We start from the raw sequence: 20,286 nt of genomic DNA, 5'->3' as shown, positions 1-20,286 counted from the left end.
CCGTTTAGGTTTTTCGGGTATTCTCTAATTCGGAATTGGGTGGCTTGAGCTTCGGGTCGGGTTTCTGGTAAAAATGACACCCTATTTGAAAGTGAAGTGATCCAAGGAAGTTTGTTGTTAATACTTGTTTTAATAAAATAAAAAAAATAATTTAAAATATATGAATAATCTTTATTTCAAGCCCAACACCTAGACAATGTACCAAAACTACATCTCAACATCATGTTTTTTTTTCCACCAAGAAAGTGAAAATCTTTACAGTTTTGTACTGAGGTTGCCACTACTATTCCATCCTTCTTGAACTTGAACAGAATACTGCATGTTCCAAAGAACATCTTCAATCGACGGGCGCACACTCGTATCTTCGTTAAGACAGTTAATCGCTATCTGAGCCGCGGTTTTCATTGACTCGTACGCAAAAGTTCCTCTGATTGATGGATCCGCAACCTCTTTCAGTCTTGTCGGTGACTCCGTTAAACCAATCTCTAGCTGAAAGTTCAAAGACACCATATAGAATTAGTTTATGTTGTTTTAAGACAAAAAGAGTGTTCAAGATAAGATCTTGGTTAAGTTTTTACCTCGTTCTTGAGTTCGGTTATCTCATCCACTGAGTTGACCGGTTTTCCTGTAATGAGTTGCAAGATGATGATACCGAATTGATATATATCGTCTTTTTCTGGATTTGCAGCCCTGAAAAATGAGAAATTCTCTATTAAGGTACATTATTCAACAAGATATGGATTAGAATATTTGTTAGAGCTTGCAAAATGGACGGGTCGGGTAACAGGTAAAACAAGTCTGGGTCGGGTTGACATGTAAACGGTTCTTTTATCCGTTTCTTTGTGTAAATTCTTTGGGTTGGGTAACAGTTAAAACAAGTCTGGCCCGTTTACCATCTATCTCGATGTAAATTCATTTTTATGTTTCTTTGTACGCTTTACACATGATTAAAAAACCATGTCATACCAATCAAGGGCGTAGCTTTTAAGGGGCCGGGAGGGGCACCCGACCCCCCGAACTTTTCGCTCAGTAGTGTTATGTATGTACGTTTCGTGTAGAAATTTTTAGGTATATACGTTTTCGACCACCCGATTTTATTAAAAAAAAAAAAATTTAGGTTTGGTGACTAACGACCCCCCGGTGGAAATTTTCAAGCTTCGCCACTGATACCAATAATTATCTTAATTTTTAAAATAAAATGATTTAGTTGTGGCGGAGCTTGAACAAAAAATCAGTGGGGGGCGAACTCTTAAAAATCCAATATTTTACACTACAAAAAAAAAAGTTCAAAAATTTTCGGTAAAATTAACACTACGAGCGAAAATGGGACCCCGGGCCACCAAAAGGCTTCGCCAGTGATTTAGAAGAAAGCAAATGACATACCTAGGAGGAGTTTGGGAAGTATCGTGTCCGTTTAGAGGACTCTCTGAACCAGCCTGCTTACAGAAAATTTAAACACTATCGAGTTTAGATTATGTTCAATGAACGTGATTACACGAGTGTACACACGTATGTGCATAGGTTTGAAGATGTTACCTTTGATGGTAATGAAATGTTGTAACTACTGATTTTGGCGGTAAGATTATCATCCAACAACACGGTTTCAATCTTCAAATCATTCCCGAAAATCCCATGTTGAGTTCCGGTGTGCAAGAACTGAATTCCTCTAGCAATTCCCATTGTGATTCCCATTCTGTGTGGCCATTTCAATATTTCTTTCTTTCTCCAATCTGTCAATAACCGAAAAAAATAAATTATTTTTATAAAATTTAAACGAACTTTAAACGACCCTTTTGACTCGTTGACTCGTTTGAAACAATATGATTAATCATAGGTAGATTATGCTATACCTGTAAGATGATCTCTCAGTGACCCGTTTGAAACATTTTCAAGAACCACAAAAACAGTGCTACCCGAGTTGGGATGGTCCACGTACGAGACAATGCAATGACCAAGAACGCTCACTAAATGCCGATGTCTAAGTTTTGAGATGACTTCCATATGTTGTTGCAAGGTTTGCGTCGAATGTTTTTGTTTTAGCTTCAAACATTTGATAAGCACCGTCGTACCATCCCTTAACCACCCTTTATAAAGCTACAAACCGAAAGAATTTAAATAAATTAGTTTAAATAAAAAGGGATTGAATTGAACTTAAAGAACATAACACTAGAGTTGCTTACTTGTGCTTGAGATCCTTCTCCCACCAAATTCACTGCATCAAAGTTGTTTGTAGCATCCTCGATTTCTTCGAGTGTGAAAATGGTGTATGGTGGTAGGCCTAGGGCGGCTGTCCTCATCGTTTGTGGTCTACGACCTATAGAAAGTTCGATTTACTGTTAAAATGGGTCGATTTGAGTTATACTTAATATTCGTGACATGATATAGTTAGGTGGGGTCTACAAGTGCCTTTTGAAAGTAATTATGTTATATGAAATAATCAAAACAAGATGTGTGGTAGAAGATAGTGTTTGAATATGATCTTGGTGGTTATATATGTGCTAATCATAATCATAATCAACTTTGTTACCGCTACTAGTGAAAACTAATTATTTTAAATATCTTGGATAATCATATTCACTTACCCATAGATTGTAAATGATTATCTACATCTTAAAAACACAATAATTAGATAATCACTTTCAAAACATTACCTACCCATTAAAATAAAGGCAAAATACTAAAAAGAAAAAGTGTCATATGAGTGGAAAGTTGCCATGTTCAAAATAATATCCATGTAAAAAAAAAGATTATTTCCAAGTTCATATATTTTTGAAGTATGATTATTGTAACGTTCAAAAAAAAATTACAGGTTCATATTAAATATTTAGAAAATTATATATAGAGTTAAATGCCATTTCAGTCCTTGTAGTTTAGGCCATTTTGGCAGTTTAGTCCAAAGGTTTCACTTTTCGTCTGTGGGTCCAAAAAGGTTTCACCGTTGCCATTTTAGTCCACTGGGTTAACTTCATCCATTTTTATATGAATGAGAAGGGTAATTCGGTCATTTTATATGGCCAAAATGTCCTTCTAGTTAACAGAATTACATATAAAATAACCGAATTGCCCTTCTCGTTCACATAAAAATGGATGAAGTTAACCTAGTGGACTAAAATTGCAATGGTGAAACCTTTTTGGACCCACAGACGAAAAGTGAATCCTTTGGACTAAACTGCCAAAATAACTCAAACTACAAGGACTAAAATGGCATTTAACTCATATTCACATAATCCGATCGACCCTTTAAAAGTTGCACTAAAAAAGTTACTAGTTTTGAACAAAAGTCTTAATTATGTGACGGCTTTTGCAAAAAAAAAAAAAAAAACAAAAAACAAAAAAAAAAGTAGATAAAGGTACGTTCAATACAGAATCAACTTAAATAAGAAACATGTGAACCGCTTAACCACTCTATACAAACGCATTATGCGATTCTTGCAGTTCTGGACTTAAAAATTGGTTCTGTATTGAACACGCTGTTAACCCGATAAACAAAGAAATTCCAAAATACCCCTAAATTGACTAAAAAGGAAACAAAAGGTAAGAAAACTTTACCATCTTTTGCTACAGTAGAAGCAGCATTTTTACCCAAAGCAAAGCTATCAGATCTATATTCTTTACTCCTTTTAGCTTCTCTTTTTCTATAAACACCCAAAATTAACAACCCAATCAACCCTGCAATTCCCACAATACCCCCAATGATACCAAGAACAAGCCCAAGCTTAACAGTCTCCTCTTCTTTCTTACTTTCACCACTTTTCTTCTTAGGAAACACTGCAATAGCTTCCTTTTGACAAAACCTATGTGGATGTTGATACTTTGAAGTTGAGTTTATCAAACAGTTCCACATACTAATAACCGTCCGATTCGCCGAGTTCGACCCAATACAAGATGGTAACTTTCCAATCAAAAGATTGTTAGAAACATCAACAAATGACAAGTTTGAAGTGCATGATAAGTTTGCAGGCAGTGCACCACTTAACTGATTGCTAGCAAGATTCAAATACTGAATTGACTTGAGTGAAAACAAAGGTGTAGGGATGGGACCCACAAGTTTATTTTCAGAAAGATCAAGTCTTTCAAGATGAACATACTTAACAAAGTCAATACCCATTTGGGTTCTGAAAGAGTTGTTGTTTAGAATAACTGTTACAAGATTGTAACTTAAAGAAGGGTATTTTGGTCCTAAAAGATTACTACCCAGATCAAGAATTTCAAGATTCTGTAACCCTTTTAGATCTGGAACACTCCCATTCAACAAATTATGTGACAAATCAAGAATTTCAAGATTCTTGATTAATGAAACTGAAGTGGGTATTTCACCATTAATGAAATTGGAACTAAAGTTCATAACTTTAAGTGATTTAAACCTGTCAACTTTAGGTGGGAGTGAACCCCATAAACCTAAGCCCACAAGTGTAAGTTTTTCTAAAGATGAGAGCTTTGTAACAACTGTAAAGAAAGAGTCAATGGAAAAGGTTGAAGAAAGCTTTGTGCTTGTGTTTGTGTTTGATTTGTTTCCCACAATGGTTAACTCAGTGATGTGGTTACCTGAACAAACTATCACAAGATTTGGAGATGAAGGGAGATAACAGAAGTTTGTCCATTTGTTCCATGATTGAAGAGCTTGTGGGTACTCAAGTTTTTGTTGAAGTTGAAACAAGGTTCTTGAATCAGCTGAGTTCAGTTGTGCTGTTGAAGTTTGAACAAGAATGAAGGTAAAGAAAGCTATAAAGATGAGATTTTTATGCATTTTTGGTCTGATCAAACCTTAAAGGTTGAAACTTTACTGAGGATTCATGGATCTTGGTTTGAATTATTGGGATTTTGTGCAATGAATGAAGGAGTTAAGGAGTTAAGAGAACTAGAGAAGTGAGTATGTGGAAGAGTGATGAATTTAATGTTTATGGAGATGGGTTACAGCTAAAAAGTGTTTTTTTTTTTTTTGTGCAAAGATTAAAACTTTTGCATGAAATTTTGGGTTGCAAAGAGAAAGAAATGTAAATGATTGAAAAGGAACACTTTTAATAATAAGAGGAATGATGGACAAAATGAGGTGGGAAATGTGAAGTGTGAAGTGTTGGAGATTCTAAAAGCCAACATGGCTTGTGAGTTGTTGTGTATGGTCTATCTGTATTTTGATATATTTTTGAGAATTTTGGAGATAAAAAGTTTTATATGAAGTTTGGTTCAGACTCGGTGGGAATTTAATAATAAATTTTGTTTTGGATTTTTCCATCATTTTCAATTAAAGACAAACTAGTGAGATTCCCTTCGGTCGGTATATGTTCGTTTCGTTATAGTACTCGTACGCGCAATAGCCTATAGTGATCAAAAAAGAAAACCTTACATCGTTCGAAAAAATAAAATGAATATCGATACCGAGACCTATGTTGTTCGCTTAGTATTGATTCAATTGGTTTGCATTCTATGTTTATTTATTTTTTTCAACATTGGGATATAAATTTTTTTAATAACGAATATTGTGTCGCAATCATACCAAACCGAACTGGAACCGAATAAACAACATCTGTATCGGTGCCAACATTTATTTATTTTCATTTTCTTTACGATTAATTGACACTGTATTGCTACAATATTGTACCCAACCGAAGAACATCATTTTTGGTTTAGGGGTTTATTTATATAATTTTTCTTTTGATAAACTGACATCGTATTGCTAGCTACCCTACCCTGCCGAACATCAATAACGTTACTAGTACCCTGACACTCTAAACCGATCGGTGTCGTATGAACAACATCGATGCTAGTACCGGTATTTATTTTTATCGTTTTCGGCCATGTAAAACATGTGTTGATTTCTATACCAAGTGCATGTATCGTTTTAGTACAGTAACGAACCGAACCGATTTCGATCTAATGCACACGGTAACATACCAGCACAACACGTGGACAAATAACTTGAAATGTTAAAAAAATAAATAAACATAGATACGGATTTAATTTTTTTTTTTTTTTTTGTAAAAACTTAACACTAAAAGGCAAATTAAATAATCAATAAAATATTACTAATAAAAAATAAAAATACTCAAAACTTATCGATTACTATTTATTAATAAAAATAACACATAAATATTTAAAAATTGTGATTCACTATTCATCACAAGTTTTAATTTTAATTTAAATTTTAATAGTGTTTTTCAATGATGCGCGTTGCGCGAAAAGCACTGGTGTTTTCGAACGTGGGGTATGGTGGGGCGGGGGTTTAGGGCATAGGTTGACACGTGGACTTCGAGCCCACCCGCTGGTGAGTGACGTGTTGGGTCGGTATGACGGGGCATGGCTAGCCCTCGTGGGTTAGCCAGTTTTATAAAAATTAAAAAAAAAACAAAAATTAAAAAAAAATACACACAGAATTAAAAAAAGCCTAAAATTATTATTAAAAATTCCTAAAAATTATAAAATTCTAAAAAAAAAGAATACAAAATTAAAAAAAAGCCTAAAGCGTTAGGTAGATTTCGAACATGACGAGCTTGTCAAACGGCTTCCGCTCCTTGCCCAGGAACTCGATGTTGGCCACCGCCACCCGGTCTTCGTGACTTATATCACCGTCTGGGACGCTATCGTAGTACGCTTTAAAACGGTCGAGCTTCGGTCGTAGCTCGCGCCACTTGTGTTGGCACGCTTTTAAATTGTGATGGCCGTTCCCCACGTTGTGCCGGTAGCTAGCGAAAGCTTCCGGCCAGTAACGGGTCTCACCGGGTTGGCGGCCCTTCATCGCGTTGTGCCGATATCAAGTGTGGGTAGCGGGTTCGGGTAGGTGGAGTGAAGCGTTGGGGTAGCGATGTGGACAGACAGTGGGGTTGGGGGGTTTTATAGTGACTTGGGTGAATCGTTTGGCTTGGCCAAACGGTTATTTTTTAAAATTTAAACCTAGCTGCTATGGCCTAGCCAACCCAGCCAATGAGACCCGGCCACGGAGGACTGCTAGGCATGCCCAACGCCCGGGCTGAAACTCCCGCCCAAGGGGCCACGCCAAAACCCAAGCCCACCCGAGGTGGTGACTTGGGCATTTGTACCCAACTCTCGCCCCATACCCCATAGTCTAATAAATGAATATATGGTATTGCTCAATATAAAAAAATCACATAATAAATAATTAAAAAGACACTGTTCATTCAGTTTCCGGTCGTTCCCCATGTTGTGCCGGTAGCTAGCGAAAGCTTCCGGCCAGTAACGGGTCTCACCGGGTTGGCGGCCCTTCATCACGTTGTGCCGGTATCAAGTGTGGGTAGCGGGTTCGGGTAAGTGGAGTGAAGGGTTGGGGTAGCGATGTGGACAGACAGTGGGATTGGGGGGGGGGGGGGGTTATAGTGACTTGGGTGAACCGTTTGGCTTGGCCAAACGGTTATTTTTTAAAATTTAAACCTAGCCACTATGGCCTAGCCAACCCAGCCAATGAGAGCCGGCCACAGAGGACCGCTAGGCATGCCCAACGCCCGGGCTGAAACTCCAGCCCAAGGGGCCACGCCGAAACCCAAGCCCACCCAAGGTGGTGACTTGGGCATTTGTACCCAACCCTCGCCCCATACCCCATAGTCTAATAAATGAATATAAGGTATTGCTCAATATAAAAAAAAATCACATAATAAAGAATTAAAAAAACACTGTTCATTCAGTTTCCGGTCATTCCCCATGTTGTGCCGGTAGCTAGCGAAAGCTTCCGGCCAGTAACGGGTCTCACCGGGTTGGCGGCCCTTCATCGCGTTGTGCCGGTATCAAGTGTGGGTAGCGGGTTCGGGTAGGTGGAGTGAAGGGTTGGGGTAGCGATGTGGACAGACGGTGGGGTTGGGGGTTTTTATAATGACTTGGGTGAACTGTTTGGCTTGGCCAAACGATTATTTTTTAAAATTTAAACCTAGCCCCTATGGCCTAGCCAACCCAGCCAATGAGAGCCGGCCACGGAGGACCGCTAGGCATGCCCAACACCCGGGCTGAAACTCCCGTCCAAGGGGCCACGCCGAAACCCAAGCCCACCCAAGGTGGTGACTTGGGCATTTGTACCCAACCCATGCCCGAACCCTCACCCCATACCCCATAGTCTAATAAATGAATATAAAGTATTATATGATAAAATCAAAACACTGGGCATTTGTACCCAACCCTCGCCCCGTACCCCATAGTCTAATAAATGAATATAAAGTATTATATGATAAAATCAAAACTTTAAAGCCAAACTGTTATTTTTTAAAATTTAAACCTAGCCGCTATGGCCTAGCCAACCCAGCCAATGAGAGCCGGCCACGGAGGACTGATAGTCATGCCCAACACCCGGGCTGAAACTGCCGTCCAAGGGGCCACGCCGAAACCCAAGCCCACCCAAGGTGGTGACTTGGGCATTTGTACCCAACCCATGCCCCCAGCACTCGCCTCATACCCCATAGTCTAATAAATGAATATAAAGTATTATATGATAAAATCAAAACACTGGACATTTGTACCCAACCCGTGCCCCAACCCTAATAAATGAATATAAAGTATTAAATGATAAAATCAAAACACTTTCATTCAGTTTTGATTTTATCATATATAGATTTAATTTAATTTTTAATAATTATAATAATGTAGCGTTAGATGTATGATTAGAACTTATAAAAATATCATTTAACAAGAAAAGATTGAAAAGAAAATATGGAACTTATTCCATCTCACTGATTTGATTTTTAGTGAACATTTTTAGTTTTATTTAGTTATTTGATTTTTTTATTTTATTGTTTTTTAAATTTTTAAATAATATATATTGACGATTGAAGATGTATCATCGGTACCAGACTTTTGTACTAGCATCGACCCCTCATCTTGACTAAACGATCGAATGAAGAACAACCCCCTCATTTAGACCAAGTGTCTAAACAAAATTCAACTATATACCTAGGTTAATGCATGTACACAATGTTTTAAAAACCGGTTTTTTATTGATACCGGGTTAGGCTCTGAAATGGTTCAATCAGGCGGTTCAACCGGGTCACTAATTAACACTATAATTCCATAAAATACAAATTCACCTAAAAAACCAATGCAATCTTAATTAAGAGTTATATAACTGATTATGGTTTTATCTAAAAACAATTGTTTTCTTGTAAAATGTTATGCATTTTAAGAGTATTTTTATTACTTATAAACAATATTAAATCGGATGATGTGAGTAACAGTTTCAATAACGATGAAATATTGTAATGGAAGGCACTAGGTTAATTACCAACAATGGAACGTCAGTATTACCTTAATATCGTATTTTTTTATATTTAAAAAAATCAAATTTTAAGATAATGCAAACCGGTTCAATGGTTTGAACCGGTAGAACCGGATTTACCGGCGGTACATAAGACATACCGTATCTGGGTTTTACCAGCCTTTATCGTACCAAGCACGTGTCCGGAATCCGGTTTAACCGGTATAACCGGCCGGTTCATACCGGTATTTAAAACATTGCATGTACAAGGGCGGATATACATATAGTCCAAGGTGGGCGGGCGCACCCCCGGGAAAAAAAAATTAGTGCTATTTTCCGTTGAAAATCCCGTCTGCACCCCTTGGATTTTTTCGTCCGCACCCCTTGAATTTTTTCATCCGCACCCCTTGGAATTTTTCGTCCACACACCTTAGGTAAAAAATGTTTTCGATTTATATTTTAAATTTTTTTAGTAAACTCTAATTAAAAAAAAACTACCTAAATTATATAAACTTATACTACCTAACTTAACCCAAATACCCAATACCTTAACCCACTATTTCATTAAACATAATTAGCCCACTAATTACTAGCCCATTAACCAAACTCAACCTAAGTTCAAACTATAATAATTAAAATAAGCCCAATAGTCCCTTAGAATTCATCCCGCCCTCCCTCTCTTGGGTCGTCTCCTACCAGCGATCATCGACCACAACAGCAACCACAACAGCACGTCATCAGCAGCCGCGAAACACCGCCGTCCGACACCAAAGGGTAACAAAATTCTTAAATAGGTTTGAAATTTCATGTGTTTTGACGTTGTTTATGGTTGTTTAGATGATTTTTAGGGTGATTATGTTGTTTAGATGATTTTTAGGGTGATTACACACGATTTCTAGGGTTGAAAATTAAAATTGAAACATTATTTTATGGAGCGATGAACTTATGCATCAATTTGTTTGTGATAGGAACCATGAGTATGGACGTTATGGCGCAATTTCTTTTGTTTTACATGACCCGACCCGAACCGACCCGATACGAACCGATTTTTTACTTATATACCTAGGGGTCTAAAATTTTTAAAAATGTTTCGCACCCTCATGGAAAAATTCCTGGGTCCGCCACTGTGCATTGTACATACATACGGATTAATGATGATGTGGACCTCTCATTCGGTAGCGACCACACATTAAATATATTCCAATGCATTACTTGTCATTAGTGAACCGGCTAAACAAGCCGCAACTTGACATGTAAGCATACATTCTTAAGTGCTTTGGTATTTACCTTCACTAATATCTTAATTCGTTTACAATACACTTACACCATTCGTAGTGGGGTATTTTAGGCGTTTTTCTCCTTAAAAACGTCCCACAACGCCCTTTCTCCACCCGGGGGCGTTTTTTTTTTTTTGCCCAAATTGCTTTTGGCCTGCTTTTTTCCACGCCCAACTTCATTGCTTTTGTCCAATCACCTTTATCTTCCTTTTGTTTATCTAATAAGATTTTGTGATGTTTTTTTATTTAATTTTATTACAAACATAATACCCCATAATGCTCACATCCCCACTACACCCATTTTAGAAAACACTCCATAATACCCCATTGTTGACTAGGCTGTTACATGACGCAAAACGCCCAAAGATAAAGGCATTACCACTACACATGGTCTTATACTTAATCTCACCATAGATTCAAGGCATGTGTAATAACACTTACTTTGTATTGCAAGAGTGCTTAAGATACCTCATCCATAAAGCACTATAAGGGTCACATTGTTGTAACACATTATTTATTTGGTTGGGTGATGTAGAATGGAGCCCCTTAAAGCCTCCCCCCCCCCCCCCACACACACACACACCGAATGAAGGGTTCTTATTGGTCCACTTTAGCTGCAAACGAGGCCCACTCTTAACCCTCCTTTCATGTCCGTCATTCTACTCACACCCCTTCCCTTTTGGAGCCCCTTTAACACCCACGTGGCGATGTTGAGGGTGTGACTAGCTGATGTGGAGATGGGACGCCACTCCACACCCTCCCCCCCCCCCCCCAACCCAAGGGATATATGTTGTTAGTTAAATATTTTAGATGGTCCTTTCTAGCCTATAATTGTAATCTTAATCGGATAAAACTCATCATCCATTTTTTATTTTCCCATAGGCAAATAATGCATTATAATGATTCTTCACATTATTGACTAAGAAAATCTGATATAACTCTAGCTTTGAAATTATGATTGGTATATGGATATTAACAAATCAAATCATTTGCTTTAGATGTGACAAAAAGAAGTATAACTTATGCAAACGCGTAATTCTTCCAATATATATTTTTTTTTTTGTAAAAATAATAAATTGTTAAAAATAATAAAGGTAGGAAATAAGCACAATAATATGAGATTTAAAATCAAATAAATTGTTAAAAATAATAAAGGTAGGAGGAAATAAGCACACTAATATGAGATTCAAAATCAAATGATATTGTTAAAAATAATAAAGGTAGGAAATAAGCACAACAATATGAGATTCAAAATCAAATGATATTGATTAAAAACCACCCAATGGAGATTAAAATATTTGAGAAATAATGACCACCATTGATTAAAAAAAATCTAACAATTGAATAATGAATGGGCATATTATTTTGTTACAATATGCCAACTAATTCCATATTCCCAACAACAAGATCCGAACTCAATACTTTATTCCTTCCAATGTCATTAATTAACTAGTTTTTTCTCAGCTCGCGATGCGGAACATTAAGGGTCTATTTGGTATGAGGTAATAGAATGGATGGGGTAATGGAATGGATGAGATAATGGAATTGATCATTACCATTCCATGTCTTGTTTGGTTACCATGTGAGAATGGAATGAACCATTACTTTTTGTTGCTTGGTATGCGAGAAAAGACGTAGGAATAAAATCGGATGGCGGTGGTCAATGATTGCCAGCGATGGTGGGTGGTGATAGGTGGCAGTTGTAGCGGCGGCGATGGGGGTGGGTGGAGACGACGATGGGTGGTGACAGCGGTGGTGGTGGTGGGTGACGACGAAGGTGGGTGGCGACGGTGGTGGCAGGTGATCAGAGGTGGCAGCGGCTACGGTGGCGGCGATGATCGAAGGTGGGTGGTGACGGTGATCGGGGTTGGCAACAGAGATGGTGGATGGCGGCGACGGCGGTGGCGGGGATGGAGGTGGGTGGCGACAACGACGGTGGCGGGTGACGGCGGTGGCGGTGAAGGTGGATGACGGCGGTGGATGACAGTGGTAGTGGGTGGTGGCAACGGTAGTGGGTTGTGGTGTTGTTAATGAAGGGTAAAGAGGAAATAGAATGGAAAAAAATAGGGGGGGGGATGGAATGATTTTGAGGGAATGGAATGCATTTTGGAATGGGCGATTCCATTCCATCGACCAACCAAACACTCTTTTCTTCATTACCTCTCAATGGTCCATTCCATTCCACCTCTCATTCCTGCATACCAAACGCTACCTAAGTCGAATATTTCTTTCTCATGATATGTACGTCTGTACTTCGTATACTTGTACATACTACTCATAACACGATTTCAAAAAATTTTACTTCGAGTCAACCAATTATAATAAAACACTGCCATACTTTTGCTAAAAAAACTAAAAAGATAGAACTACAATAATTTTAAACTGAAGGCAAAATTGTAATTTTCTAGGACAAACTAGCACGTGTCAGGCAGCCGCCAAAAGTTATACCGAGTCAACCAATTAAAACAAAACGTCACCATAGTTTTGTCAAAAAGAAAAAACAAACTAAAACGATGGCATGACTGTAATTTTACCTTGGGGACAAAATCGTAATTTGATAGGGGAAAAAACAAAAACGATGGCAAAATTGTAAATTTGAACTGAGGGCAAAATCGTAATTTAAAAACGAAACCAATGGCAAAGAGTTTCTATCTTTTATAAGAGTAAATTACAAATATTGTGCTTATGTTGACATTAGATTGCAAATTGTGTTCTTTTCTACAAAAAGTACAAAAAACATACTCAATGTTTGCAAACCCTAGCATGTTATGTCCTTAGCACTAACTCAGTTAATTTTCATAGTTTAATTAGACCAAGTGGACCAATGCTTGTGAAATTACTAAAGTACCCTTACCTATTATATATATTAAAATACAAAACTATATTATACAACTAAAACAAAAAAAAAATTAATAATACTCTCTCTCTCTCTCTCTCTCTCTCTCTCTCTCTCTCTCTCTCTCTCTCTCTCTCTCTCTCTCTCTCTCTCTCTCTCTCTGCAATCTAATTTACCACCCACAATATCCATCGAACTTCTTCGATCTAACACAAACAATAGGCACAAGAAAAAGGGTGACTGAATCAGCCACCATATTCAACAGATGTAACTTAAGAACGAAACCATGTAGTTGTTGTTGCCCGATATGTCGCCGACTAGTTCGAATCTTTGCTGAAACCTGGAACTGAGTCCAAACATCCATGGGTGTTAAACCTTCTTGCAGATCTGGTCACTTTGAATCGAGCGCAAACATCCCCCGATCACTTGGAATCCCACAAGAAATTAGAAACTTAACTAGTTTGGTGTTGTTAGATCTTAGGCAAAACCATCTTTCAGACACCATCCCTGTAGAAATCTAAAAAATTTCTTTCCTTCAACACCTTTTGATCGGTGATAATAATCTAGAAGGTCGGATTCCTGATAAATCTTTACTCTACATGATGAACAACCATTTTGAGGGTCCGATTCTAAATTTTGTTTCAAGGCTCAAGATGCTTTCTCATTTGGATCTTAGTCAAAACAGGTATAATAGGTCGATTGGGAATAGTATGACAAACATCCATGGGTGTTAACCTTCGTCGCATATCTAATGGTGGTTTGAGGATTCTTAGGGGTTTTAGGTTGTGTGGGGTGAATGGTGTGTGTGGCAGGTTGTGGTGGTGTTGGGTAGGTGGTGGCGGTAGGCAGGGGCGCAGGATTTAAGGGGCGAGGGGGGGTGCCCGACCCTCTGAACTTTTCGGTCAGTAGTGTTATATATGTACGTTTCGTATAAAATTTTGTAGGTATATACGTTTTCGACCCCCCGGTTTTATAAAAAAATAGGTATATACATTTTCGACCCCCGGTTTTAATTTTTTTTTATTTATATAGCCCAAATAAAATATTTAATTAGCCCAAATATTATAGCACAAATCATTATATTTGGTAGAATACTAGAATGTATATTATATAACCAAAATCAAATCATTATATAGCCCAACTTAAAAGCCCACCCTATAAAAAAAAACTCATATTCGTTTACTTTGGGACATCGACCAGAAGAACAGAAGCCACAATCCAGAACTGCAGAAGGGGGGAAAACGCAGGTTCCAGTCTTCCAGAACTGTTCGACTTCAGCTTCTTGTTCGAGAACAGAAGCCAAAACGCTGCTCGTTGTTGTGGTCTTGTACTCTTGTTCGACTTCTTCAATCTCCATAAGGTTAAAGGGATGTGTTTTTTTTATCTTTAGGTTTAATTAAGGGCTGCAATTTATGTGATTTAGGTTGAAATTAAGGGTGAAATTGGTCTGAATTTTTGCTCTAAACTTGTTGAATCTTTCTGTAACTATGTCTAATTTTATTTGTTTAATCTTATTATGATTTGATTTAGATAGAAATTAGAGTTTGAAATTTAGGGTGATTTGTTAACTTGTTTTGTTATTAGATTATGCTATGGGAAAGAATAAAATGATAACTTCTTTTTTCAAAAGAAATAATGAAGAAAAAGTAGAGGGAATTGTTGATGGAAACAATGAGATTAAACGTTAAAAAGTTTCAACAAGTGAATCGGTTAATGAAGCGAATAATGAACCGGGTACCCACCTTCCTCTCTCCTTTTTAATGTTTTGGTGTCTTTGTTCGTTTGTTTGTTAAACAATGTTTACGTTTTAATGTTTGAGAACATTTTTTATTTGATATTAATGTCTGACCCGACTCGACCTGAATCGAGTCACCGACGTCCGACCCGAACATACACCTCGAAACTACGCGATAGAAATTTTTTTAGGTCCGTTACCTTCCGACCCCCCGAACTTTTTTTTCAAGCTTCGCCACTAACGGTAGGTGGGTGTTAGTGGTGGTGAGCGAAGGTGCTGATGGTTGTGGGGGAAGGTGGTGGTGGTGATGGTCAGGGAGGTTAGGCGGTGGTGATGGCCGGTGGGTGATAGTGGTGGTGGTTGTGGTAGCTAGGGTGGGTGGTGGTGGTGAGAACAGGAACGAGAGAGAGAAAGTTAAGAAAGAGAGAGAAAAAAAAAAGTTGAGAGAGGAAAGAGATTATCTGGTTATATATTTTTAATATTTCAAAATTCTTTTTTGTTTTATTTATTAAATAGATTTTAAATAAATGAGTAAAATTACCAATTTACCTTTATTTAACCATGAAATTTAACTAAGTTAGAGCTAAAGGACATGACATGCACGGGTTTGCAAACATCAAGTACGTTTTTGCACTTTTCTGAAGACAACGGACACACTTTGCAATCTAGTGTTAACATAAAGGACGACTTTTGTAATTTACTCCTATTATAATCATAAAAGTTGCTATCTGTCTTTTAAAATACCAACAACATTTTTCTTCATCCACATATATAGTTGAAGATGAACACATGATGCAGATTTTTTACTCTAATCTAACAACAATTGAGAAGGATCTTCACCATGTGTTCTCAATAGTATTCGCAATGTTATTTATGATTATTTATGGTACTCATTGCATTTAGTAAATAGACAATTTAAAGTCACTATAGGCAATTTTTTAGAAGGAAAAAAATACCCCCGAAATTGAAATCGAAATCAACATCAAAAGGTCACACAAATCAAATTATAAATTATATTATATAATAATATAATATAATATAATATAATATATATAAATAATAATATAATCTATTAAATCTCTAATGTTGTGAACAGTGTTTTCCTCTCATGTGGCAATGCCCATTGGCTGTGGTTTTAGTTCATCTTCCGATATTGATATTGTCTAAATAGATTTTCATTTGACATTTTCACGTGATTAAGTCTCTGGCGTAATGGTTGGCCAATTATGAATCTATATCTCCAGCGCCTGTTCGAATCTCAATAGTTCTTTTTCTTATTCCTCTTTTTGAAGTCAGGGCACCTTCTGGATAGGGTTTTTTGTTCATTTTTTGATTTGTGTAAAAAGCAGAGAAAACCCCTTCTCCATTGCTGAAATTCCGGCGGGGATGACAGTAGACAACGACGCTCCGACGTCAAGACTTGCTAACTGCCTCTGTGTATATCTTTCCTTCATTTTAGCGGCGCGGTGCCATATGTTTCTTACTTGGATTTGAGCTGGTGAAAGGCAGTTGGTTAGGGTTAGTAAAGGGTGTCGATGGTCGATTACGGATGGAAGGGGGCTTGGCTCGACGTTGTCGTTGGTGGTTTTGCGGCGGATAACTCTGGCAGCAGATGGGTAGTGTCGTTCTTAGAATGAGTCGAGCGTAGTGTTTATCGGTTGTGTTGTGGTAATTTGGTTTTGGAGACGATTTTTTAGATGATTTCTAAATATTTGTTGGATAAAGTTGTATAACTATTCAAGTTTTGATATCGTATTCTGCATTTGGTGATTCTTATGCCAGCTCCGATTAGGGTTTCTATATGTGTTTCTTGCACGGTCAATCTATACCAGAGACAAGAAATCTTCTTTATTAACATCTCCATTTGTCTTCTTATTAGGGTTTCTATGGGGTAATTCAATAGTCCTGGTGAACACTAATATCTGGTGCAATATCTTGGTGGCAGCTAAAGTATTTCCGGTTGTGAAGAATCAACATCTACTGCTTTGTACTCTCTTAATCGGCAACTCTTTAGCGATGGAGGTCTGTGCAACTGGTTGCAATTACTTCATAACATTTTTCATTGCTCTTTGCGTGGAGAATCGTATGCTGCTGTTGTTTAATTTCTTTGATTTTTCTGTTTTGTTTTGTTGATTTTGATTAGGTTATTGTAATTTGGTTGGGTTTTTTTTTTCATGTAGGTGTGTGTTTCTTTTTAATTGTTTGTGAATTTGAATTTTGTTGTTATTTAACTCAATGGCTGCTACTTCAGAAGCTATCTTTCAAGTGTTATGTAGTGCAGGGCCTAGCATATCTCATACGCGTTTATGCCCAAACAAGTATAAGTTTTTGGATTCGACTAATGATGGTTTGGATTTTAGAAGTAAAGGGTCCGGTATAAAAATATATAGACGTAAAAGTTGCCGTCTATAAAGGATGTTTGTTATTCTGTATTTGGTTGACTGTTGTTGATTAATCACAGGATACTGAGCACAATCAAGTCAATCGATTCCCGCAAACGCCTGGTGAAGCCAAGAAGAGCAATAATGAAGTTCAACAAAAGGGAGATAATAACCCGAATTCGGTTGCTAATAAATTAAGTGGGAAACGCCTGGTGAAACCAAAAAGAACAATCTGATGTACCAAAGGAAGAATACATCCAGGTATGAGCACGAAGAGAGGTGTGTGGTAGTCTTGCACAAAGAATAAACCTTTCCTTGAAAGTATTTTGTGATTATTATATTGGAGTCATTTTATTGACCACATTCATCATTTTGTGATGGTTGCTAATAAAATTAACTTAGAGCCCAACCACCCAAATTATAGTACTGTATTATTAATTTGACCAGACTTGCACCCTATTATACTTGATTATTTTTATAATGTTAATGTATATGAGTGTTTTGAAGAATTTATAATGTTTTCTGTTTCAGGTAGAGTGTAGGATTGGATCTTTGCTTCTGGGCATACTACTTTCAGAACGTCTCTTCAGCATCATGTACTCTGTCTACTTATTACTAATCAAGTTAGGTTTCGCGCTGCTATAGTTTCTTAGACTATCCGCATCAGTGAAAGGCTATCCTTTCTACAAACAGCCTAATCAGCATGCCCCATCAGCTTTTCACTTATTCTTCTCACAAACACTTTTTACCCACAACAATAACATATATATCCCTCCCACAAACAACCTTATTATAATTATTTTATTAAATTTAAACTAAACAAAAAAAAGAAAGGATCCACCATTCCCCCATTCTTCCCCAAGAATCTTTAAGAATGAATACCCTCCATGTCATCCTCTACAACATCCATTAATCCATCCCTCTCACAAATACCCTCCACATAGGCCAAGAATCACCTACAAACATCCTTGATGTGGATAGTCTTAGTTATAATTTACAAAAATGTGGAGCTGGTAGAGGAGATTGTTATTTGGTGGAAATTCGTATATAAAGATTTTTGTTTTTATAAGGTTTCAAGCACGTTAACGTTTTATTCGGTCTAGCGCCCCGCAACGCGGGCGGGACGAAACCTAGTAAGATTAAAAACCCTATATTTACACTAAAAAAAATTTAAAAATATTCTTATTACCAACTCAGTTCACCTAAAAAATCCGGCAAACTGTCGTGTAAAACATCTCTATTGAAAATTGAGTACGAAAACCCTACTGTGACTCAAGAAAAATATTTTGGTTCCGCCATCAAATTCAAAGTCCTTTTACAATCTTTATTCATTTAACCTTTTAGAAAATACTATATATATATTAATATATATACATATATAGAGGTCGGTTAACGTACAAAATGGCTTAACGTACGATGCGTACGCGATGCATTATCAACATGCAAAATCTAGTGACTAACATGCGAATTTGGGTATCAGCATGCGAAATCTAGTAAACTAACATGCGAATTTGGGTTTAAATCACAACATGCAACTTTCAAATACAACATGCGAAATTGTATTTGTTTTGACCATGCGAATTTTAGTTTTTTGAACGTGCGAACTTTCGTTTTTATAACATGTGATACTTCTTCTACGGGTTTATATCCAGGGGCGGACCTACGTTACGAGGAACATGGTCCCCGGACCCCAATCTTTTTTTAAAAAGTAGTAGAAACGGTATATAAAATTGTCTATAGACCCCATAAAACAGTTTAGTTGGACCCCATAACAATGAAAGTGAGCCTAGTGCGGTGGTAAAACCCCTTGTTAACACACAAAAGGTCATGGGTTCAATACATGTTTCTTTGTTTTTTTGTGTGTTTTTTTTTTTTTTTTGGACCCCATTGTCCAAAAATCTCTTTGTTTTTTTTGTGTGTTTTTTTTTGGACCCCATTGTCCAAAAATCCTGGGTCCGCCACTGTTTATATCATGCAAACTTGTCATCACGTACGCAGCGTACGTTAAGGCATTTTGTACGATACATTTTTTCTATGTATATATTAGATCATTTCATATCAGAATAACTATTATTATGTATCTTTTATGCTATATATATACACATATTAGATCATTTCGCGTTAGGATAACTATTATTATATATCTTTTATACTTATATTTCAAGCAAGCGAGGTATATGGAAATAGTGTGAAGAAAAAGTCAACACGTTTAAGAAGTGATCAGTCACATGCAGAGAATACTACGGCGGTTCTTATGTTGACTCGTTCTGTTTGGTGGACTTATGGCGGAGACCTGCCGGTGGCTCATGGCTGCATGTGCCCATGCATTCTCATTAACACCCAACTTCAATTCCTTCATTTTTTTATTTGTTTGTTATTTATTATTGTTTTAACTGCATATCACTTCTGTTTATTATTGTTTTAATATTCTTTTCAATAAAGTTTATTTTCTCATAGAATTTAAAACATTCAAGTTACATGCTGTTAAAATAATACAATATTTCATTATCATTCATATACTCGTTTATTATTATTGTTATTATTACTACTACTATTATTATTACTATTATCATAGTTATTAAAGGCGCAGTCAAAGCGCATAGGCCTCTCCTAGGGCCAAGACGCAAAGCGCAAAAAAAGCAAGGGTCTGAGAAAATAAAGCGCATAATAAAACAAATTTTAAAATATATTATGTATTAGAAAAAGAATACTATTATTCAAATAAAATAAACAATGTCTGTTATGTAACACTTTATATCATCTAATTAGTACCAAAACATTAGTGTTTTAGTGTAGAAAAATAGTTTTCCTTGAACAAAAGTAGAAATCTTGCTAGAATCTTGTCGGAATTTAGAGAATTTGACAGGAAA

General features: G+C 36.9%; 1 protein-coding gene and 1 long non-coding RNA gene across 2 annotated transcripts; one reads left to right on the top strand and one right to left on the bottom strand.

Annotated features, from left to right (window-relative positions):
• Positions 1–127: 127 nt before the first annotated feature.
• LOC110908098 (probable LRR receptor-like serine/threonine-protein kinase At1g14390) lies at positions 128–5,134 on the bottom strand. Its single transcript, XM_022153004.2, has 7 exons — positions 3,550–5,134; positions 2,181–2,314; positions 1,851–2,094; positions 1,537–1,730; positions 1,384–1,436; positions 579–690; positions 128–489 (listed from the first exon to the last, which is right to left on the bottom strand). Exons 1-7 carry the CDS (start codon positions 4,745–4,747, stop codon positions 256–258), a joined length of 2,169 nt encoding a protein of 722 aa, XP_022008696.1. The 5' UTR covers positions 4,748–5,134; the 3' UTR covers positions 128–255.
• A 10,986-nt stretch (positions 5,135–16,120) lies between these two features.
• Positions 16,121–18,485, top strand: LOC110908097. Its single transcript, XR_002574151.2, has 2 exons — positions 16,121–17,677; positions 17,948–18,485. It is a non-coding gene; the product is annotated as an uncharacterized LOC110908097 (long non-coding RNA).
• The last annotated feature ends 1,801 nt before the right edge of the window (positions 18,486–20,286 follow it).

This window comes from Helianthus annuus, chromosome 12, assembly GCF_002127325.2.
Source record: "Helianthus annuus cultivar XRQ/B chromosome 12, HanXRQr2.0-SUNRISE, whole genome shotgun sequence".
Lineage (NCBI taxonomy): Eukaryota > Viridiplantae > Streptophyta > Magnoliopsida > Asterales > Asteraceae > Helianthus > Helianthus annuus.
Note: the sequence above shows the minus strand (reverse complement) of the source record. Positions and strands in the feature narration are given on the sequence as shown.